Below are 24,917 nucleotides of genomic sequence, written 5' to 3'. Positions count from 1 at the left end.
GGGAAGCAAATTCGCAATTATATAATTTAACAAATCTTGAATGGCTTAATGAACATTAGAATTTCACAAACCTTGCAAACTTAGTCGAATCCAGCTGTGAGATCTTGTCAAGTGTGCATATTTATCCAGCATGATCGCGTGTTATCTGTGTGGTGATCGGTCCGTGTGAATCGAATGCTTTAAACTTTAAACTCATGATTTTAAATTATGCTGCGCTTTATGCATTTGCCCACTGTCATATTCATGACATTTTCTCTGTGTGATGCATGAGTGTTACCCTGGCTTTATTGGAAAAATATGATTCCCAATGCACAAAAACTTCCCAGAATACGGAGTGCCCTGTTGGTTACAGTGTTAACTTCCTTTTTAATTATATTGTTTTATTAAATATTTATGTATTTGTGGAAAATACTTTGTCATCTAAAGTACGTTTATATTACTCATTTATTTTTTTAATCCATTGTCAAATTATTACACATTTCTTAAATATTAATAAAAAATATATATTATATCGGCTTTATATCGGTCCCTCTGAATTGCAAGATACTGTATCGGCCTCAGGATCGGCTGTCAAAACCCAATATTGGTCGACCACTAACAAATATCCATTTACAGAAGTTAAATGAAAACCAAACTATTTCAAATAAGTGTTAAGGAAAATATCTGCACATGATTAACCTTTTTGGCATATTTCGTTTTGTTTTATATGATTTTGCAGGTTGTGTTCTGGGTTATTACACTCAAGGCATTCACTGGCCTAAGGCACTGGTGTGGTTCACTTCCAATTGTCAGCACAGATGAACAGCAGGGCTCATGAAATGTTTGGCATGTGCTTCACTGGTGAGACCGCACTTCACCTTGTCTGAGAGACTACGGTAGCACCTCCAAGTGATAGAAATGAAAAAAGTACCAGCCTTCTCTCCCCCAGCTCACCATGGAACAACATGACAGAACCGGAGTACGTCCTTCATAATCATCACCACACTGCATGTTTGGGGTGTTCTAGGTGTAGACAGGGTGTCTCTCTCTCACACTCTTTCTCTAGTTGATCACATTTTGATTTTAGAGTAGAGCTGGTCTAACTGCTGTCTGAAGTGTTTTCTCAGCTCGGTTCTCTTTGCTTTCAGTGTTGGCGTGAGGAGTCCATTCTGAACAGAGAACATTTCCACGTGCAGGGCAATGTCTCTCACCTACACACACACACACACACACACACACAGTCATTCTTGTACACGGGTCATCAAAATGTTCTGACAATTAACTTAATTTTATAGTCCAACAGAGAGATTTTAACATTAATATATTGTTATATTTACATACTAATATGTTTACATGTAACATTATTTTAATCATTATTTTTAAGAGTGCATAAGCTTGTTAATATCTCTTTTCGACAATAAAATTAATTTAATAAAGAAATTGGATGAACGGCAATAATTACATTACATAATGTACATAACTTATATTATGCTACTCTTATGTTTTTGATATTTGTATTCTGTATAGAAGTAATAAAAGTAAATAAATGACATGAAGGTTTTTATTTTTAATTTTTGGTAATATAATTATTTAAAAAGGTTATTGCAAAAACTATTTAGAAATTATTTCTTATTATTTAAATTTAGAAAATACATGATGAAATATGCTACATCAAAGATTGTGTGTGTTATTTGTGAATTAGCAGACAAACAGTATTTAATGGACAACCAAGGATCCTGATTAAGAATTGTGTTCTTTAGATTCACCTGTTCAAAGGACTTCAGTCCGGCTTCCTTGCCCAGCTGAATCATATCCTCTAGGATGGCATTTTTCAGTTCCTGTTTAAACACAAAATTAGACATCAGTTCTTCAAGGATGGCACAGGCTATTCAAACACTACAGATCATTCAAAGTCCTAATGCTTTCACCAAAAAAAAAAAAAAAAAAAAAAAAAAACATTGTCATCAACTATAAAACAGCTTGAATCCAGAGCTTTCACCTTTTTTTTCTGTGTAAGTGTTTTACCTTGCTTTTGCACATTTCAGTGTAGGAGCCCACAATGCCTCTTTTCTTTGCCCATCCTGGCAGAAAGTCTGGATCAGGAACCACAATACCCACTAAACATGCCTACGAAGACATAGGATGGGTTTACTCTCATTTATAACACATACCCACAAATATACTGTCCTCTGACCCACCAAACCACATCCACACGCTCTGATTCACTGCAGTGTAGAAGTGACAAAAGGCAAGAGTCCTGCAATATTTGACCCATTACATCTAATATTAATGGTATGGTTCACCCGTCCACGTGCAGGACTCTCATTCAGTCCTGTCTCTCACCTGCAGACTGTCTCCATGAACAAAGACCTGAGCCACAGGGTCACTGCGGATGTAGATGTTCTCAATCTTCTCTGGAGCAATGTATTCACCCTGAGCCAGCTTGAAGATGTGTTTCTTCCTGTCTATAATCTTCAGAGCCCCATTCTAAAACAATAAACACTCGACTTTACTAATTAAATAAAGAAGAAGGTGCAAGGGTTCTGTTATCTTAAAACACAAGCATTAACTTCAAAATATTAAAGGGGTTGTCGGATGCCCATTTTCTACAAGTTGATATGATTCTTTAGAGTCTTGATGAAGTCTGTCACATAGTTTGGTTAAAATTTCTCAATGGTAGTATAAAAAAACAAAACTTTTTTACCCTGTCGAAAACCGCTCTTTTCAGAGCAAGCCGTTTTGTAGACTTTTCCTTTAAATGTTAATGAGCTCTGCGGACCCCGCCCCTCTCTTACAAGCAGCTCTCTGAGGGACAGTTAACTTTAGCCGCATTCATTGTGAAACTTGCTAACTAGCACATTATTAGGAAAGGCGATTTACAAAGATAAAAAAAAAAAAAACGGTTATACTAACTTTTTGTCTGTTGGTGAAGCTGGTTCACAAATGATTTGCGTGAACATAAATGCTTTTAGGTAGATCGGGGACACATTCTCTTAAGAACATTGGGTGGATTTTTATTATAATAGGGTGATTGTGTACTAGGGGTGTGCCATATCATACCGTCCAAGATACTACTGGTATACATTTTTACATGATAACAAAAAAGTGTTATATCGTGACATCAATGATGTAGCGACGCAATGATGTATTTAGGCTACTAGGGATGCACCGAATATTCGGCAGCCGAAATTATTAGACCGAAAATAGCAACAACAACAAAAAACTATTTCGGTGTTCGGTCGAATAAGCAAAAAGACAGAATAAATTGTACTGAACAATGAAATGACGCGATCAAACAGAAGTGCGCACTAATGTAGAAACTTGTGGGCTGTGTGGAGGCATTTAAAACTGCCATAGAAAGACGCAAAAAGCATGACAAGCACCGAAAGTGAGGGACTGTTTAGTATTGCATCTCAAATACTTCAGGCAGATCTCAAATAAATCAGGCAGATTCTGATTGGCTGTCAGTGTGTTTATTGTTCATTAGCTGACAAAATCGTTTTGAAGATCATTCCAGTGATATTGTTCCTCTGTGTCATTATCCTCATAGCTGTGGTGTGTACTATTCTCGTAGAATTAGAATGATTATTAAAACTTTATAACTATAGTTATAATCCTTGAATGGGCCTTTAGACATGAAAATCTCTAACTTAGTTTTTTCAGTATTTCTGATTTTACAGTAGTTATGACCAAACAGCATTATTGAATGTCAAAATAATGTTGGCCAATCAAATCAAAGTAGGCGGGGATTAATGTCCACAGAAGCCGAACGCAAACGTTGAAAGAGAGCGAGATAAGATGGTAATTTGCAAGATGCAAATCATTTAATATGTCAACTAGTTTACGATGGAAATTTTAAATGACTGACAGTGATAAACAAGTAAAATTCAAAATGGCTCTTCATACCCAAAAGGTTTTCGAAGATTTACAGAAATAAGGACACTGATTAAATTAGAACTGAACTGGGAGACTTTATATATATATATATATATATATATATATATATATATATATATATATATATATATATATATATATATATATATATATATACACATACATAGGAAAGAGAGCATATAAGGCACAGAAGTGCTATGAGAAGATAAGGAATTTACCGGGAGCCATTTGCCGATGTCTCCAGTATGCAGCCAGCCATCTTTATCTAAGGCCTCTGAGGTCTGCTCTGGGTCCTTCAGGTAACCTTGAAACACATTTGAGCCTTTCACACACACCTGTGGAAGACACACACACCCCCACACCAGTCAACTGAGTGGTACAACATTAACATTCACCACAAATGCTGTCAATAGAGCTCAACATGTTTTAAACCCGGAACATTCCTTCAAAATTCAATAATGTAACTGGTGACACACCTCTCCCTCTCCATTTGCTGCAAAATAATTCATTTCAGGCACATCCAATAGTTTAACGAAGTTACAGGGCAGCGGTGCTCCCACATGACCTGAGAACAGAGACCAAGAGAGTTTGTGTTACAGAACGTTTATACATTAAGTCTTATCTGTTTGTTCTATGTGTTACCACTTGCACATCATCTTACCTGCTGTCCAATCTCCAGGAAGTGACAAAGTGCAGCCTGCCGTACACTCTGTCTGCCCATAACCCTCATAAAACTACCAAAAAATATATTATGAAAAACAGTACCCTTAAAACCAGTTACGCGAATACTGGCAGCAGTAGAACAGTGGTCTCTGTGTGTTTGTTTACCTGGCAGCCCAGCGCTGCTCGCAGGAATGTGAGGACGGTGGGAGAGACAGGAGCAGCTCCTGTGATCATGAACCTCACACGTCCACCCAAACTGGCCTGTAGGGGGAGTCACAGGAGTCACTGTAGTTATGTTATATAGCACTGAAGCAGTTTGAATGTTCATGCACAGTTTAGTTACAAAATGTTATAAAGTTCAATTAATTAATAGCTGCATTTTATATTAAATTAAATTAAATTTATGCATTTAGCAGAAGCTTTTATCCAAAGCGACTTACAGTGCATTCAGGCTATCAATTTTGACCTATCATGTGTTCCCGGGGAATCGAACGCCCAACCTTACGCTTGATAAGGCAATGCTCTACCAGTTGAGCTACAGGAACACATCAGTCTATTCATAACAAGGCTCAATATTGCGGAATTATTAAATGTATTTCAAATAAACGTTCTATTCAATCAATTCTATTCATCAAAGAATACTACAGAACAATGTATCAGTTTTCACAAAAATAATAAGCAGCACAATGGTTTTCAACATTTATAATATGAAATATTATTTGAGCACCATAGCATATTAAAATGATTTATGAAGGATCACGTGACACTGAATATATATACAGTTATTTTCACTTGTAATATTTCATAATATTACTTTATTCTTGATTAAATAAATGCAGCCTTGAGTATAAGAGCCTTTTTGAAAATCATGAAAAAACTGCAAAAATTAGTACCAATATTTATAAAGATAACTATAAAAAATATTACTTTTAATGCATTAATTATGATTTGTAATGTATCTTAAAATGAATGTATGATCTGATCAATAACTGTCACCACAGTTATAATACTTTATAATACTTATCTATTGATTATTTTTCATTGTTAGAAAGTATAATGTATTTAAACACATTATGCATTCAAACATTTTACTTAAAGCCTTTATGTATAATGCTTTCTAAAGGTATTCATAATGTGTGTTTTAATGCATTATAAATAAATGCTTTAAGTAAAATTTTTGCTAAAAATCATTCAAAATATCAGAATGATCATTAAAACTACAGTTATAGTTGTCGTCCTTGGTGTGAATAAGCCTATATGAGGCTTTTATTGTTTGCTGTATAAATGTTAGATAGCTGGATGCGGAGTATTTTTGAATTTGTGTGTTGCTAGGCAACAGAGTCTTTATAGGTTCTCTATGGTTTCATCTGATCGTTCTGTCCTTCAGCTCTACCACACTCTTTCTTTGTTTCATCTGGTTACCTGCACTTTGCTGAAGATCAATTTATCCCACATGCTATCCTTCCTCACAACTCCACTTTTAAGCTCCGCCTCTTTCCTACTGGTAGCAAAATCCAGCAGCCATCTTTTGAGAGGAGTGTTCGCCTGTCCAAAGATCTTAATGCAAACATGTATGAATGTAAATTTAAAGCTGAAACATAAATGCAAATAGTTTATGTGTGTGTAACTAAACAGAAGTACCTTATCAAACATGCGGTTGAGTAATCTGGGCACTACAGGGAATACAGTGGGCTTAAGAGTCTTCAAATCATCCATCAGTAGACGGATATCACCCTGAAAATATCCAATTCTGGCCCCCTGGACCAAAAGCACACCCTAAACACAAAACAAACACAATTATACAACAAGAATATAATGCAAATTAATATATATATTCTGTAGCCACTGTTCAGATGCAGTCGAGAAATCTATTCTGTGAATTTATTCACAATCAGGCCATTCAAATGTAGAGTTTTTCTCTTCTTTGGAACAGATTTGGAGAAAATTAGCATTAAACCACTTGCTCAGTAGATCATCTGCAGTGTATGGGTGCAGTTAGAATAAGAGGTCAAACAGCTGATAAAAACAGCACAATAATTTGCACTTGCTTATTATGGACTCTCGTTCTGACGGCACCCATTCACTGCAGCGGATCCACTGAGCAAACTCATCCACATCTTGAATGGCCTGAGGGTAAGATTTCAACCAATATTATTTTATGGGTGAACTATTCCTTTAACCAAAAAACTCAGTTAAAAATGAACTAAATCAGCTTTTTTACAAGCTGCATAGAAACTATATTAAACTATTTTTTAAAGACTGTGAAAGTGTGCATGCATAATACATACCTCAATCACTCTCTCAAACATGTGTGCTAGTGGTAGGTAAGAAATGTGAATGTCTGTCTGGTTAAACATGCAGTGTACCTGTAAAACACACACACACACACGTGCAGTGTGAAATACAGCGTACCTCTACTACCCTTTGAAACATGTGTGCTAGCGGTAAGAAGGAGATTAGAACATCTTGAGGACCAAGTTTCAGCATCCCCTAACCACACACATATACAAACACATCAATACACAGGACACAAGGGAGGAAGGAACAGGAAACAGACACTTCAATGAGAAAATGAGGCACAAGAAGAGGTGAACATAACAGAAAGACAAAAAGAAAGAATTTCACTTAATTAACTGGCAAAATGAAGGTACATGCTCCTAAACACTGCACAGATCTGATCTGCCATTTACAATCTCACTGGCTGTGATTTTTGTTTACCAAGAAATGTACATAAACCATTATAGCTACACACTATATATATAATATATATATATATATATATATATATATATATATATATATATACATATATATATATATATATATATATACATATATATATATATATATATACATATATATATATATATATATATATACATATATATATATATATATATATATACATATATATATATATATATATATATATATATATATATATATATATATATATATATATATTAATTTAGCAAATGCTTTTATCCAAAGTGGCCTACAAACGAGAACAATACATTTTAAAGGATGCATAAGTAAAAATCTCTTGGCTTACCTCAGTAACTTTAATGAAAGCGGAACAATTGGAAACAACGTTTCCATGTGTGATCATTGCTCCCTTTGGACATCCTGTTGAAAAAAAAGAATCAAAATTATACATTTATTCTCTGAGTTGGACATCTGAAAGAAAGTAAAAAAAAAAATAAAAATAATCAGGACTATGGTTGTCAAACTCCAAAATTAGAAAAAAAGTATCATAAAAGATGTTCTGTACGACTAATTTGCTAAAAATTCATCTAAAGCATTCTATTTCTTATAAAGGAATAGTAGTTATTCACAAAAAATCTTGAAATTCACCCTAGTTTTTCTTGGCACATTCAGTTGATCAAGTTTATGAAACCAGTCTGAATGGTTTGTTCATGAATCAAACTTATACATTTCTCGAAAACAAATCAAACACATTTGTGCATAGTTTTGTTTTTTCATTAAGAAGGATTAGAATGCATTAATGTGTTAACTACAAAATAGTTCTGAGATTCACTTTTACCTGTAGTTCCACTTGTGAAACAAATCAGTGCCAGGTCCTCTGGCTTAGGAGGCTAGAAATAAAAAGTCAAAATGAGGACTTGTCGCTATGAAGCAGAAAATTAGTAATAAAGCATTCAAATAAAATTATTCATTATTCACAGTTATAAGTCTGTAAATCAATACACTGTTGAGTTTTACTCACAATGGGAGTCTTGTGGTTAGCTTTCCCAATAGCCTGCCAAAACAACGTGATTTAGTGCAGCACAAATACAAGATTAATGGGATCACTGCTTACCAAGGGTGTCTAAGGCCCAATCCCAATTCTACCCCTTAGTCTCGATTCTCTTTTGGTTGGAGGGGAAGGGGTAAGGGAAAGGGCCAGATAGCCCTTCAAACAAAGATTTTTCAGGACAACACTTCAAACGAAGGGGTATGAATTATCTCTGCAACATGGCTGCTACAGCGAACAAAAAGACACAATACCGTATTTTTCGGACTATAAGTCGCACCTGAGTATTAGTCGCATCAGTCCAAAAATACGTCATGATGAAGAAAAAAAGTCGCAGGACAAAGCAAACTATGAAAAAAAGTGCGACTTATAGTATACATTTTTTAATGCTTTTTTGGTATAAATAAAGATTTTAATGAAAAGTAATCATTTGTTTTATGTTACATTCAATTGTGAGTTCATATTAATGGTCATGTTACTCAAAGACATGTTTTAAAAAAATCCCCAATATTTGCTAACGTCGTATCATTACAGACTGCATGATAGCACAGCATATGTCTGATCAGGGCGATAACTGCTGTAGACATTGATGGGGGCTAATTCCCCCAATAATTCGAAATCGCTAAACCATTTTCTCAAATATTGCCTAATCGAGAGAGAGAGAGAGAGAGAGAGAGAAATGGAAGTTGCGTGTGTATCTTTTTAGAGTGAGTTTACTTAAAAACAGTAAAGTCGTTGCTGGAAAATATAATGTAGCGATTCAGTATTTAAACTGTATTTAATAAAAGTCGTGAGGCAGCGTTGACAAGTTTATTTTCTCCTGCATATGTGAGCTGCGTGATTTCCGATGTGTGTGTGTGTGTGTGTGTGTGTGTGTGTGTCAGTAAGCAGCTCATTAATACAGAACGATAATTAAAGGCTCTAATGCACACTAGCACACCAGTATATGTGTGTATTGTAAGAGCTAGATGACGAATGATGGCGTGTGACGTCATGGTAGTGGTGTCCAAATCCTTAGGGGAATATTTTCTCCCCTACCCCTTGATCCTTTGTTTCAAGGGACAAGGGGAAGGGGTGGGCGGAGGGGTAGGGGAAGGGGAAGGGGTATAAAATAGAATTGGGATTGGGCCTAAGTGTGTGTTTGTGTGTGTGTGTAAAATCAAACCTCCAGCTCCTTGAGGCTTAGGACCTCAATGCCTTTCTGTTGTGCTTGTGCTGTCAATTCACTGTCAAAGTTCCCCATGATCACTATGGTTGTGACACTGTGCTTGCGGCCAGACACACAGTCCAGGATCAGACGAGCCTTCTCCGGGAGGTCACAGATCACAGTGGAGATGGTGGCTTCAACAGAGGATGTTACTCATAACAAATTTCTCATAATTTCAACAACACAAATGTCAATACAATTTCCAACTTCATTCAAATCTTCAAGTGAAATGAAAAATAGCTTTGGTAATTAATTAATTAATGTGATTTATTATGAAATATTGTACAATAATTTAATTTTATTCCATTTTTTTTTACATTTAATTGTAATAAATATAAAGTTCAGCCTAAATAGTGCAGACTTAAACGTCCTTTACATGCAAATGGCTTGCATTCACGTTATGTATTGATTGTACATTTCAAGCTGATTGGCCTTTGCTGATTCTGAAATCAGATCACTTAAAGTGCCCCATTATGCCTTTTCGAATATTACCTTTCATGAAGTGTGTCATGTAGCTTTATGTGAACATAAAATATCTGCAAAGTTGTGAAGCCGACATCACGTGCACAATAAATAAAGTTATCGTCCATCAAAAAAAAAAAAAAGGTCTGCTCGCAATTGCCTAAACAGGTCGTCAGGAATTCTGATTCTGTTACGTACGTCACTTTTTCTTATTATTACCACAAAATTATTAACACTTGACCCTTACCACTGAGAAACATCCTGCTCAAGTCGTGCTTGCGAATCAGTCTCTTGTCGATCAGCCATTTCAACCGTTTCATCATCAGACTCCGGCTCGAAGTGGTAAGGTACCATCGATACCATCTTTTCTATGTATTGACAAGTCTCCATTCCGTCATGGCAATGAGCGTTTCATATCCGACATGCACTGTACCCGGTAGACCAATCACAAAAGACTGCGCCATCTGACCAGCAGTGAGGGCTCACAGAAAGGAAGGTTTTAGGGAGACTGATTCTTTAAACTGCTTCGCACAAGTCGTTTACAAATAATTTAGAAATTAGGTAAAATTAAATGTTTTTGATAAACTAACGTTTTTTTTTACCTTGCATGCATGAAAACCAGTTTTAGGAGATTGATAAAACAATATAAACAACCTTAAAAATGACATAATAGGGGCACTTTAAACAGGTCCGGTTCAGTGTTCGCTGATAGCTGGTCCTGCAGCATGCTAGTTCCTCTGAAACCCTCCACCTCCCTCAGCTCAACCTGTCTAGATCTGCTATGGGCAGCATATCATACATGCTATTGGCAAAGTCCATACTTGATGTACAGCAGCAGCAGCAGCGTGCAGTTAACCTAGCCCACCAAGACCAGGAACAATGAGACATATGCCGGTATTCGTTAATGCAATATATCACGATAATGAATATGGACAATATTGTTATTGTGGGCACTTCTAAATACTGTGAATAATTATATATTACAAATTATTCAGAATTTAGAATACATTTTAAGAATACTTTTTTGTACCACTGTATGCTGAAGAAGTGTGTGCACTCTGATGTAAACAAGCACGCATGTGAGATGCGCTGAATGAAAGCACGTTCACTCTCTGACAGCAGACGGTGCTAAATTGCAGAAAATTTAGCCATTTCCCTGCAAACCCCATAAATAAAGCAGCTACGCTACGTTCTAAAATGTATTTAAATAACCATTCATATTTGAGGATTTACAGTGTTTTTCATCACAGTGCCAAATACATAGATATTTAGACTTAGACTTTAGGCTATTTATTTTCAAAACAAATGTTTTACATTTCAGTCTGGACAACAACATACCCTAGATATTGTTTGAAAGTGTTTTGATTCTTTATTGTTCATTCACACTTTAAATTAGGCCTTCATTAGTTAACATTAGTTAATTCATTAGTTGACATACACTGCAAATGAAAAATTCCCTCTAATCTTAGGTATTACAATATTTAATAACACGTTGTTAAAATTAAAAGTAGCCGCTGTGTTATTTAATGAGCTAACTTGAACTAAGAGTTGTTGTTTTTTTTAACAAAGATGAATAACTTCTGTAGCAAATGTAACTACTTCTCATTGTGAATATTAATGCATTAACTAAGGTTAACTAATGATATCTTATTGTAAAGTGATACCTATTGGTCTTTATAGTTCTTTTGCACTTTAATCTGTGTAAAACTTTTAACTTTATATATGTTTATGTATTGTTATTTTATATATATATTACTTATGTTATTTTTGTTATAAGAAAAAAGTTATTAAACCTGTTATACTGTATTATGACCTCTTTTTTTAAAACTAAATTTCAATACCATATACCGAGATAAAAGCATTAGCAATTAAATCGCAACATGAAAATGTTATACCAGCATATCCCTAGGTACAATAACATTGTCATAATGATTAAAATGCTATAAAACTATTACAAGAGTTCTCACGATTTAAATATGATTACTAATGATCTAACTAATTGGATTTTAGTTCAGTGAACAAAACACTTTTCTTGTAAAGTACACAAACAATTTTGTAAGTCCTCAAAAAAAAAAAAATTGCAGAAATAAAAACTGAATAGAAAGAAGTATATCATAAAAGTATTGCAAAGAATCTTAAAAAATGCTGTGCGCTTGCTCACCTTTATCAATGATATGGCTGATGGCCTCTGTACCAAGTGTATCATACAGCGGCACTGCCACCAGTGAATATGTGTAACACGCCAGCTCTGAAATCATCCACTACAAAAATGGTTCACACAATATACATACTGTATGCACAAATAAGATGATCTTACACAGAAATAATATAGAATAAACAAAACAGAATTAAGAAGTTGCCACACCTGCTGTATAATAAGCAAATAAATTAATGTAGGACGTAGGGCTGTCAATTAATATGCAACCTAAGTAATTGCATGATACTTAAATATATTATCGCATATATTGATATTGCTTACAAAGCACCTCAAATTAAGATAATTCAGAAGTTACTATATAATTGTGGCAGACAAATAAAGCCCTGAAAAGTCCAATTTCAAAGTCAATATATTACTTGTTTTATTTTTATATGAGTGGACATAAGCCTGTCATTCACCTACAGTCCACACCTCAATACTGTGTTTACCAAAACCATCATGTTTGAGGTTGAAGGTTTAAGTAGGAATCTGTGTAGGGGTCTGTGTGCTTGTGATTACCTCTGGCCTGTTCTGTGAAAAGATGCCAATGTATTTGTCTCCTGTTTGACTGTGTCCTCTGTGGAGTAATGCTGAACCTGCGAACTCTGCCCTGTCTGCTACCTACAAACATGAACATCATATGAATATACACAAATTACTTAAATGCACAGGACAATCAATAAAACATATAGAGAAAAAAAGGCTACAATAGTTTTGGAATAAGGATTCAAATTAATATATTAAATTAATATTAAATTAATATCAGACAAGCAATCTTACCTCTTTATACAAAAGCCATTTATATGACTTGCCCGGTTTTCGTGATCCCAAACAAGGACCATTATCTATATACAATAAACAATGTGAAGGTCTCACACATGATGACGGGCTTCTTTTTTGGGTGAACTATTGGGTGATTTTAATGCTATTCATACTAGTTGACTTACTTGATACTCGTAGTCCTCTTAAGAAAAACTCATACATTGTCTGAGCGTCTTTATAGAAGTATGTCATGTATGTGTCACTGTCCTGCAGAACGGACCGACGAGCATATCTACAGCCCTGAAAAACAAACCAGATAATCTATTATGTTCTATACCAAAAAAAATCTAATAACTCCCTACTCCAGGCAAATCCTCTCTCACTTCGCTTTCACACCAGACAGATAATCTGGCCTGTGGATTTTTTTTTTTATATTTTGACAATCAAATTTGAGGACCAGCAACATTAATTTGTAAAAAAAAAAAAAAAAAAAAAAAAAAGACTGACAGCAGGAAGAAAATACAAATAATTTTTTCTACATTAGGGGTTTGATTTAAAAAAGACAGGCCATTAACAGCAGAAGAAAGTAAGACTTTATCCTTAAGCAATTTACAGATGGTCCATGTCCAGAAAGGTAAGAAAAACAACATCAAAGTAGTCCATGTGACATCAGAAGGTCAGTTAGAATTTTTTGAATGGTAAGTGGTAAATCCAAAAATAGCAAAAACTAGGACTTTATTCAGCATTGTCTTCTCTTCCGTGTCTGCTGTGAGAGAGTTCAAAACACTGCAGTTTAGTGATATCCGGTTCGCGAACGAATCATTCGATGTAACCGAATCTTTTTCAACCAGTTCACCGAATCAAACTGAATCATTTTAAACGGTTCGCGTCACCAAAACGCATTAATCCACAAATGACTTAAGCTGTTAACTTTTTTAATGTTTAACACTCCCTCTGAGTTCAAACAAACTAATATCCCAGAGTAATTCATGTACTCAAATCTAAAATATCTTAAACTGTTTTCCAAAGATAAACAGAGGTCTCACGGGTTTGGAACAACATGAGGGTGAGTTATGGCATAATTTAGATTTTTGGGTGAACTATCCATTTAATTACCACTAGTAAAGTATTGAGTGCCTCCAGTCGGTCCTCTGCTATTTTCAATATACATGTTGCCCCTTGGTAAAATTATGTTGTCAGTTTTTGATGCAGAAAAGCTAGTTCATGCATTCATGACCTCTAGACTGGGCCATTATAATGCACTGCTAGGTGGTTGTCCTGCACCTTCATTATACAAGCTACAGGTGGTCCAAAATGCAGTGGCTATGGTCTTTAACAGGTCAAGAAAATATTATCATATTACCCCAATTTTACGGTATCTGCACTGGATACCTATTAAGTACTTTATCAATTCCAAAACATTATTACTTACTTTTACGATTACCTTACAAGATATCGTCAAGTGCAAGTGTATATTCTGCTTTCTGTACCAAATTATGGCGTAATAGTTAATAATCTCAAAATTAAAAAGTCACCACATTGCTGCATGCAAGAGTATTAAAGTGTCATCATCTAAACAGTAGTTGGTTGTTTTGCATGTAGGTCATATGGGTCCCTGTTCATATGGACTGAAAAATACTAATGTAGACTACCCAACGTTTACGTTTTACACATAGACTGACTTTGTAAGACTTTTCTACCTGAACCATTTCACCTCACCATTGCTCTTCAAATTGGTTTTGTGAAATAATATATTTATTGAAGCATTTTGACACCTACCTGTACCTCCACAGACTGCATGTCGAGGTCACAGGGTGGTTTAAGTGCTTTTGGACGGGTGGCCAGCCAGTATGTGGTGATGGCAGCGAATGCGCCCATGCCCATGAGGGTGTTGGTGGGTAAACTGCGCACATACTGCCTCAAATCATCCAGCTCAGGTATCCGCAGGTGCCGGATCAGATCCTGGGCCTGCATTGCTCTACCAGTTCTGCTTGTTCAAGTCTATAAAAAGAAAACAGACAGGGACGACTTTAGTGAGACGAAAAGCCTGATTGCGTGCTAAAAATCAGTTTGAAATTCATCCATTTAAGTAAATGCTTTATTTGTAAAAAATTGGGGTGAATATCTGACATTACTTTTATGTATGTGTTAAGCCATACTGAGTGAATGACAAAGAAAAATACATTTTGTACAAAAATAAATAAAGCAGGAGATTGTAGTCAGAGAATAATTTAAAAAATTAACTATAAATGTACAATAGTCCTTCAATATTCGTACAATATTCTATATCTACTGTAATATATATATATATATATATATATATATATATATATATATATATATATATATATATATACACACACACACATACATATATCAAAAGGTTATTTAAAAATGTCATGTTTAATTCAGTAAGTTACTTGAAAATCACTTCTACAAAATGTACAATAATAGACGACAGTAATGAACAGGTCAGTTTCACTACTAAACTTCAGTTGTACTCACTCTGACATAGGGTTTATCAAAACAAGAATATATTTCACAGAGTAAAAATAAACCAATAAAAAATAAAAAAGCCACTATCAGCTGATAGCAGTAGCCAATGTCTAGTTTCCATTCTACTAAAGTCCCAGTGCCTCTGACCTTGAACTAACCCAAACTAAAGATCAAATACACTTATAAATGAGAACATTCAGTAAAGATTTTTTGCTTTATTTATGAATGGATTGTCCCACGGAGGATGCCGAATTTCACTTACATTTCCCTTACCTCTGGGACAATATTACACCCAAAGTATTACACGCAAACACACACAGAGCTTGACATTGTCCCCTTTTCTGATGGAATCAAAACTGAAGGACAGAAAAATACTTACCCTGCAGCTCTAGTTGTTAAGTTTCTTCTGTGTGTGGGTGAGTATTAGCTGTAATTTAATATTCTGTTTTTTAATGGACACTTCAGTGTGTCTGTTATTGTAGTTAAACTGAGCTAAGCAGTACTGAAGGAAACCATTGGCTATGAATAGCAGAATGACCCTCACGTACAGCAATACCACCACGTGGGTCTCTCTCTCTCTCTCTCTCTCTTTCACTCTAAACTTTCAGTGAATTTTCCCTCTCGATTTCTCCCTTTATTTTTCTCATGCATCTCCCATGCACCTTTCATTTCAGACTGATTGTTTTTAGCCATTGGCTCCGGTTTTTAAGCCCTGTAGTCTGTTTTAGAAGATGCAATCGTGTGTGTGTGTGTGTGTGAGAATGAAGTAGTTCTTCTGAAATGCTCCAAAACACACAGAGATTCTGGCATCCCACACATCAATACAAAGTGTACTGATGCTCTTCTTATCTCCGAAACAGAAGCACACAAATCCAGTCAGATGTGAGAGCTGACACTGCTGTGTGTTTGTGAAATTCCTGCTGAACAGCACAGTAGCTGATAGTCGTGTAGCACATCTGCTCTGTAATACAAGAACGAGAGATGTGCGGCAGCTCAAACACAGTCCTGCTCAAACACAATACAGTAATTCACAAAGATAAAGAGAAAGAAAATAAGGACAGCATTCCACATGTGCCAGAAAGCATAAGCTCTCTTACAAATCTCACTGAGCTTGTCAAGAGCATGTGTGGGTCACATTTCACACTAATAATCAAAAGTAGTCAAACTATTTGTGACAGGCTGACAGATGAGTGTTGTTAAAGTTGACACTATAACTATAAAAAATAATTTTCATTAATTGAAATAAAGCTTAAACAAAAATCGATGAAACTAATTAAAATAAATTTAAGTTGGATTTACTCAAATTACAATAACTTAAAAATAAAAGCTAATTTAAAATATGAATAAATACTATAATAGTATATAAATAACACTAAATTAATGCTTGAATTGACCATTACGATTTTTTACAATATTATTTTTTAAAACGCTCATTTACTCCCAAACGATAATTTTCACTCATTACTTTGAAGTAATAATGATTTTATTTAATTTTAAAAGTATTTAGCGATACACAATATATCACCATCATATTAGCTCATGGTTGATACGAGTGATTTTTTTTCTTTAATTTTTTTTGGTGGTTGTACAGTTTATATAGAATATTTATGTGCATGCTCAATAAATTTTTTTGAAACATTTTTTTTATATAATTAAAGGTTTAAATATTTGTGTATTGCTGCACAGTGTTATTATATAAGAGAATTATTCCTAAAATATGTACACATGAATGCTTCTGAGAGGGTGAAACTGACTGTGTCTGTGTGTAAATGTTCATGTCAGCAGCTGTGTGTATCTGGCTCACAGATGGGTAAAGTCATGCTGATCACATGGCAGATTGGCAGTGCTCGTCCGCCGAATGAAAGCTGACCTCTCTCCATACTTGGGCTGCAGATAGCACAAACCAATGACAGAGCTACACTCACTATCAGCCCACTGAGAGAGAGACAGTGAGAGTGAGACAGACAGACAGACAGACACACAGCAGGAGCCAGAGGAACATTGCATGGCTCACACGACTAAATAAAGTTTAATTTGAGTATCAGTATCAATAATTGCAAATAGATACAAACCAAGACACTCATTTTCTCAGGAAAAACATCAGGAAACTCTACCAAGGTTTTCTGCAAAGCTCTCCATTTACTCTTGAAGCTGAATGAGAGAAACAACTGAGATATTGAAAAGAGACTGAGAAAGTTCTATAAAGCTCTATGTCACATAAATGGAACCCCATGAAAAGAGAGAGAGAGAGAGAGAGAGAGAGAGAGAGCGAGAGAGTAGAACAAACAGCTGTTATAACAAATGGTACTTGGGATACCAAACTCATGACACAACACACACACACACACACACACACACAGAGAGACCACACTGTAGCTCTGGAAAAGCTTCCTCCGCTGGAACATTTCAAGGTGAATGAAGGCTTTCTTTAAAAACCTTCAGATTAACAGAGTCCACTTAATACCACAGATTCACATGCTGTCATGTATATTTGGTGGGTTTTTTCTTTCTTTCATTAAATCACTTGACATGAACTAAGACTGTTTCTGAAATACCCAATGGTTTATCAATGGTATTGAACTGTTGGCTTTGTGGCCTCCAATTTTACCTTTAATCTCTTGTTAGCACATTATTGAATCAACACAGATTACTTGACCAATAATGTGTGCATATGCCACAAAAAAATCACGATGGCACATAAATAAAAAATAACCTTCCTGCAAAAAGAACCAAAATATTGATGAAAACTCTGTCCAGTAGTACGCTTTCTGGTGTCAGAAAGTCCACCCCCATTCCACCTACCTTTGCAATTAAAAAAAAAAAAAAGGATTTTTGGTCATAGTGCAACATAAATCAAAAACAATTTTCCTTACACAAATATCTGACTTATCTATCTCTGAGTTACTGACCCAATTCAGTCCGGAACTGAGAATGATTTGTTTGGGTAATGGGTAAAGAAAGAAGAGAGACCAAGGCAAATTGCAGACAGTGACCCTGCTGCAAAGTTATCACGTACACATACGTTAACTGACAAGAAGCAAAAGGACAAGGGACAGTAACTATTTAAAACACTAAATGATTTGTGGAAATGACTAGTGCTGTTACTCATTAAAGGAATAGTGAAAATAAAAAATGAAAAATTGATGAAAATTATTCACCAACAGGCCTTCCAAGATTTAGAGGAGTTTGTTTCTTCTTCTGAACAGAGCCCCATTTCAGAAAGGAGGTTGAGTGAAAACTGAGTATGTTAACCCTTGTCACAGTCTTCAGCTGGTGTGCCCAGGATGGCCACCAGATGACACTGTGTTTTTCTGAGAGCACATGGCTTGTGTTGTGTTTGTTTGGTGTCATGTGCTCTCTCCTGTCCCTCTTGATAGTCATTATTGTTTTAGTTGCTCCATTATCCTCCTGTCTGCAGTCCTGAGCTGATTCATTGTCCAATGTTATATATATATATATATACACTATTAATGAATGCCCTTATCTTCCTGCATTTGAGTCCTCACCTCATCCCTTCACCTGACCCTGACCACCCTGAAATGAGGGGAAACTCTGGGTTTTCTGTTTCAAAATGCAAACAAAATGCAGAACCCAATCTGAGTGATGCAGTCCAAGAGACTTGGTTATGACTCTAAGTGATGCTTAAATACTTTATTCATTCATGCTGCAACAATGCTTTCCTTAGTGAGTATTTTGGAATCTAAATTAAGTGCATTTTATTTAGAACAAGAAAAATAACCTCGATCCAAATGGAAACAATGATCTTTGCAAAATAACAAAAATACACTTTTTGTCTCCCTCTACTGAGCAATGTGGCGCCAGGAAACCTTACAAGGAAATGTATGTTTCAACCTTTTAAATATATTCAGTGAGCAGTAATTTTATATTTGATTTCGGACGTTTTTTTTTTTGTTTTGTTTTTTTTTAAGGATGCTATATTGTAATGCTTGAACAATGCTGAATGTCTCGTGTGAAGTGATGCAGAGGAGACTCACGGTGGCGCGCGAAGCTAAAGGATTGTGAGTGTTTCTGGCCCGGGGTCACCACGGGTCACGTCGTCTGGAGGATCAACTTTTTTTTCCCATCAACGTAGGGATTTAAAATCTCGTAAATGTGTTCAACATACTAAATGACAAATGTTTATAGTAGGCTATATAGGGTAGTTGCAGATGAACTGTAGCGACAAAACTATTTTGGTAACTAAAAGGAACTAATAAATCTAATGAACTAATAAATGTTGAAACCAAATAGCCAAGCCAATAAACAGTAATAAATTAACACACATTCTTCATAGACCCAATTAAAATGACAAATTATTTTTCAGATTTCTGTTAAAAGTCGACGTGTAAGTTTTGTTGAAATCTCCACACGATGGCGCTTTGGATTTAGTAGTTAATACAGAAAGTTAACGTTAGGCAAAAGGCATCTTGGAAGATTAGTTTTAAATAAGTTTTCTAATCAAGTTCTGGGAAGGTAATGGAAAAAAAAACTGAATCGCCAGTACATCACAAATTTTTAGCGTACATTATTTATCTTATAGGCCATTTATTTTAAACCCTAAAGTAACCATTACACTAGAACAAGTTATACAAAATTATATTTTCTATCAGAAGTTTCGAAATGGCCAGACTGGGAAAAAAGCGTAAAGGCAGTAGCAGAGGGCAATGGGCAGAATTTGAAAAAGATTTGCCGTAGCGACCCTTCAGACAAGCGAAAACATCCCATCCTGTCCGAAAAAGCCCAGACTTGTTAGTGTGTCTGTGAGAAAGTCTTCTGTTTGTCGGAATATAAGGCGAACTGTACCGCTGTAATCAGGGTGACATGCATGACTGCGCTCCTCAATTCTCTTTCACATGGACAGATCCTTACAGACAAGAGTTCAGCTTTCAGGTATAGCTTCTCTTTAAGACAAGGCAAGTTTATGTAGCACTGCGATCCCCATACAGAAGCGCGTTTGGACCGATTTATTAAACCGTTATATATGGCACAGTAATTAAACATTGATCCAACAATTAGGGGAGTTTATGACTTTTATAAATGTATAAATTGTATAAATGTTATATTAATAATTAAACAATTTAAGTCAATTGTGTGTTATTATAGTTTTTAAAAAATAGCATTACATATTCAAACGTTTTATAGCTTTAATTGTGTGTGAAAAAAAGTGAAAAATAATCTTGTAATTCAGAGGACGTAGTCTATAAATTAAATGAGTCATAAATATCATTATTTTAAAAACGTATTTTTTAACGTTTAAACGGTAACATACAATAAATAAACGCACTTAATAATAAAACAAACAAAAGTTTTGTTTTGTAGTTTTATATTTTAAATTTCATATTTTAAGAGGAAAAAATATTATACATTTTGTTATAATATAGTTTATAATTGTATAATACTGACAGTTTATAAATATGTTTTTATGTGAACGTTTTACGCAAAGTTATATTTGTTAGAATATGCATCGGGAATACGTATAAAACATTCAAAATCAGGAGCTTGAGAATACAATTGTGTTTGGTGTTTTTATAACCTATGGTTATCAGCGCTAAATATAGAAACTTGTTGCACAATGATGCTTTGGTTCACGTTTTCCAGCTTTGTGCAGTCTTTTTGTTCTTTAAATCTTCCACCAAAAAAAAGAAGAATGCAACACAGCTCATTTTAACATGTTAAAATACTGTAATCTTTTTTTTTTTTTTTTTTTTTTATCTGGTTGTTTGGTGTAATGTTGGGCAATTCAATTACGCTGCGATAGGAGATGGCGTACTCCGATCATAAACAGTCACATTACAGAACTTATGAATTCGAAAGAAAGTTAAAAAGGTTTGTTGTATTTACACCAAAAAGCGTTTGCATAAAGTGCTAAATTTAACAATAAAAGTAATGGGATTTTATGCTTTAGTCTATTTCATTGGTGCGTTTCTTTTGCGCGCTACATAAATAAGTCTCAACTGCTTGTGATATCCAAAGGGCTTGAATTCTTTAAAAGAAAAAAAAATCCTCACATCTTTGATTTTTTTCCTCCACGATGCAACACGATCTCGCACTTTAAAGCATAGCCAATCTTCAGGATTAAAAGGTTCCCAGTGGAAAAAAAAGCAGAAGATCCAGGCGTTGGCGCATGAAGTCTGAGGCTGGGAGCCTGGGAGAACACAATAAACCTGTTGTTAACCTTGCTGTGAAAATATGTTTGATGAAAACAGCCAATTGTTGTATGAAATGTATTCAAGTATAAAATAATGCCCTTTGTTGGGCACAAACTTGAGCAATGCGGGGGCACAAAAGTCCCCTGTGGCATGAATTGCGCTTTGGCGTCGCCACTTGGCGCGCTACCCAGACTCCTCTATACGCGATTGTTTCTTTCTTTCTAATGACATTTACCGGATCAAAACATGCTGTTAATTCGATCAGAAAGCTTCACCCTTTACAACAATACCAGAATAATTTCTTCCAAAGTTTGTTAAGTTGACCGAAATTAGGCAAATGAATAGAGGTCTCCAGGCGCAGGTGACGGAGAATAATGCGCGTCAGGACCAGCTGCATTCTTCTTTATTTCTCCTTTTCTTTCACTGCATTATTAAAATTTAGGCCAATGAAACTATTCATTCCGCTCAATAGACATTTTCTTATAGGATAATAGGATACAAATTGAGCCCCTCTGAAGGGAATCCAGCGGTGGGTAACCCTCGTGTGCCAAAGACGGCTGGAGTCTCTAACATGGACGGAGGGGCCGCTCGTGTGCCAGGCCGGGTCCCCACACCTGCCGAGGCCCCTAACAAAACTAGAGAATGTAAACAAAAACCCGGCCGTAGCCCATGAAAGATGGACGTGTCACCTAGTCGTGTGAGAAACGCCGCGAACAAACGGGGGGACTCCGTCTCCAAAAGGTCTCCCCTGAACTCGGCGGAACAGCCTATTATGTGCTTACTTAATTACTATAATAACAGTAGACAGGCTTTAAACCTGAGACGGGCTTGGGATGGAAGTTAAGATGGCTTGCTGGGACCCATAAACAGGCGATCGTGTGAGAAACGCGACGTGGAACAGAAAGAGACGCCTTGCTCCAGGGGCTTTGTTCTCATTGCGCGCGCTGAGTTGCGCTCGCGAGCCATCTCCAGCATGGCCTGTTACTATGCAAATAATATTCTACAACCCATCACGTGTCTTTAGACAGGCCACGTGGATTAACAAAGTAGGTCTGCCCCCCGCTAGCCCACGGCTTCAGGTTTTACTATTTCTTTAACTGATCCTAAGTGCACACATTAAGCAAAAAAAGCTCGCCTTTAATCCTATGGAATAATTTAGGGCCATGAATGCGCGAGCGCTTTATAAGCGGCCGCCGCCAGTCAGCTCATCTCACTCTGGAGCGGCTGGAAAGTGGAAAGCCTACTAGTCTATCTACAATAGTTTCACAATTGTATCATTTCCCCTAGTTTTTAACCAAATGATGGCGTCTAAGATGAAGGATCGCAAGGTATGTGGATACTTTCGTGGCGCACACATGATGCCGGAGACTGCTTTTTTTTTTTTACTGAATGGCATTTCTCGCATGATGTTAGTGTTTTCAGAAGGCCATAATATTAATATTTCGAACTAAAACGATTATTTTCAATACATTTCAGTTTGGGGAATGGTGCATTAGGCTACGGTATAGACATAGTAGTTGTTTTATTTGTATGGTCTTACATTAAATGTAAGTTAGTGTTTTATTCTAAATCAATTAATTTCTTTACTTTGTTGCAGTGAAAAAGCGTTTTCATTAAGTGGCATTCTAGCTCGATTTTGCGCGCGGGGAAGCGGAGCGCAGCGCGGCTCTCATAGCTTTTGACAAATGTAATTTAATATGGTAATTTTACCGACCGAATAGACTATCCTCCCGGTTTCATTATTATAGCTTCATTTGCATTGATTGCTTTTTTACATTTAGTCAAACGTATGCAACACGCAATGCAACCAAGCTTTGTGTTTGGTAATGGCACTTTTCTTCCCTTAACCTGTTATCTCTACGTTCCCTTCCCACAGAAAACGCCTGTTTCTCACAAGGTCATTGAGAAAAGAAGAAGAGACCGAATCAACAGATGTCTAAACGAGCTGGGAAAGACGGTTCCTATGGCACTGGCGAAACAGGTGAGTTTAAGCGCTCTTAGTTTAAGCGCTCGCGTTTGCCTTGATTTTTAATTTAAAATGACGACTGATAGACGTTGTGTGTTAAAACAGAACTCTGGGAAACTCGAGAAAGCCGAAATCCTGGAAATGACGGTGCAGTATCTGCGCGCGCTCCACTCCGCAGACTTCCCGCGCGGGAGAGAAAAGGGTGAGTAGGAAATAACCAAGAAACCGGTTAACATTCACTAACATCAACAAACCAGAATACAAATGTTAACAAACTTCCACACGACTACTTAACGACATCTCAAATGTAAAACGACTCCGCTTTTAAACCGTCAAATCTAGCATTTTATTCCCTGCTAATTTCTAACGACGTTCTTTGTTTTTACAGGAGAACTGCGGACAGAGTTTGCAAATTACTTTCACTTCGGCTATCACGAGTGCATGAAGAACCTCGTTCACTACCTGACCACCGTGGAGCGAATGGAGACCAAAGACACCAAATACGCACGCATCCTCACGTTCCTGCAGTCCAAAGTCGTTACCGAGCCCGTGTTTGGCTCGTTGGGCACCATCTCACCAGATCCTACGGACCTTCTGTGCCAGCTGGAGTACCAGAGTCCAAGTCCACCCGAGTCAGTGTTTCAGCAGAGCCCTCCCGGACACTTTTCCTGGCACAACTCGGCGCGGAGCCCGACGCTCGCGTATCCAGCCATGTCTCAGCACAGCGGATACTTATCACCGGTCCAGGGACTCGATCATCATTACATGAACTTCATCGGGCACTCACACCCCAATGCATTCAGTTTATACAATGCACAACACGCTGCACTGTAAATACGTCTGCAAATGTCCTTAATTTATATATGTGTACATGCTTTATTTTAATATGTAGATATATCATGAAATAAATAATGTTGGAATACGACTCGATGTGGGAAGTCCTTAGTTGGTATAGGCCACACAGTGAGATATCATTGGGATGAAGAAATCAATAAAATCAGCTTCTGAATCCACTCATATCCAGAGAACATTATCAGCACTGCAAACCTGAGGGTTCTTTCTTTAACAATTCATCTAAATAATTAATAATTTGTGCAAATTTAGAGACAAAACAATAATGGGTATGAACAAAAATGATATTTAGAGAGAGTAAAATATCATATTCTTACATAATTCAAATCTTTAAAATCATCTAATGGTTCCACAATCATCAAATGAAATCATAGAGTCACTGAATTCCTCATTTCAGTGGCATGAACAAATTCTTATGTAGACACCATTGCTAAATTGGTCTTTCTATCTAGACAGTTTTGTCTCTAAGATTAACCCTTAGTGTAACGGTCTGCTGGTCTGAAACCCCTTGATTGACAATAAGCCTTTTTTTA

The 24,917-nt window shown here is 36.1% G+C and overlaps 2 protein-coding genes across 5 annotated transcripts; one reads left to right on the top strand and one right to left on the bottom strand.

Annotated features, from left to right (window-relative positions):
• Nucleotides 1-503: 503 nt before the first annotated feature.
• Nucleotides 504-15,977, bottom strand: LOC113105582 (long-chain-fatty-acid--CoA ligase 1-like). Of its 2 annotated transcripts, none has more exons than XM_026266743.1 (21): nucleotides 15,797-15,977; nucleotides 14,701-14,922; nucleotides 13,107-13,221; nucleotides 12,940-13,004; nucleotides 12,679-12,780; nucleotides 12,124-12,223; nucleotides 9,459-9,634; nucleotides 8,267-8,299; nucleotides 8,084-8,135; nucleotides 7,592-7,665; nucleotides 6,828-6,905; nucleotides 6,181-6,315; nucleotides 5,962-6,096; nucleotides 4,705-4,800; nucleotides 4,538-4,610; nucleotides 4,353-4,441; nucleotides 4,095-4,211; nucleotides 2,323-2,466; nucleotides 2,005-2,106; nucleotides 1,746-1,817; nucleotides 504-1,190 (listed from the first exon to the last, which is right to left on the bottom strand). In XM_026266743.1, the coding sequence occupies exons 2-21, from the start codon at nucleotides 14,893-14,895 to the stop codon at nucleotides 1,050-1,052; spliced, it is 2,094 nt and encodes a 697-aa protein (XP_026122528.1). In that variant the 5' UTR covers nucleotides 14,896-14,922; nucleotides 15,797-15,977; the 3' UTR covers nucleotides 504-1,049. The 2 variants fall into 2 exon arrangements, with proteins under 2 accessions (XP_026122528.1, XP_026122520.1); XM_026266735.1 differs by lacking the exon at nucleotides 6,828-6,905 and adding an exon at nucleotides 6,952-7,029 and having other exon boundaries at nucleotides 15,797-15,975.
• A 3,248-nt stretch (nucleotides 15,978-19,225) lies between these two features.
• Nucleotides 19,226-24,454, top strand: LOC113059852 (hairy and enhancer of split-related protein helt). 3 transcript variants are annotated; one of them, XM_026230245.1, is made up of 5 exons: nucleotides 19,226-19,257; nucleotides 19,347-19,436; nucleotides 23,443-23,547; nucleotides 23,638-23,734; nucleotides 23,921-24,454. In XM_026230245.1, exons 3-5 carry the CDS (start codon nucleotides 23,530-23,532, stop codon nucleotides 24,364-24,366), a joined length of 561 nt encoding a protein of 186 aa, XP_026086030.1. In that variant the 5' UTR covers nucleotides 19,226-19,257; nucleotides 19,347-19,436; nucleotides 23,443-23,529; the 3' UTR covers nucleotides 24,367-24,454. The 3 variants fall into 3 exon arrangements, with proteins under 3 accessions (XP_026086030.1, XP_026085382.1, XP_026084684.1); XM_026229597.1 differs by having other exon boundaries at nucleotides 19,347-19,506; XM_026228899.1 differs by lacking the exons at nucleotides 19,226-19,257; nucleotides 19,347-19,436 and adding an exon at nucleotides 22,677-22,894.
• Nucleotides 24,455-24,917: the final 463 nt, after the last annotated feature.

Source organism: Carassius auratus, chromosome 1 (genome assembly GCF_003368295.1).
Source record: "Carassius auratus strain Wakin chromosome 1, ASM336829v1, whole genome shotgun sequence".
Classification (NCBI taxonomy): Eukaryota; Metazoa; Chordata; class Actinopteri; order Cypriniformes; family Cyprinidae; genus Carassius; species Carassius auratus.
Note: the sequence above shows the minus strand (reverse complement) of the source record. Positions and strands in the feature narration are given on the sequence as shown.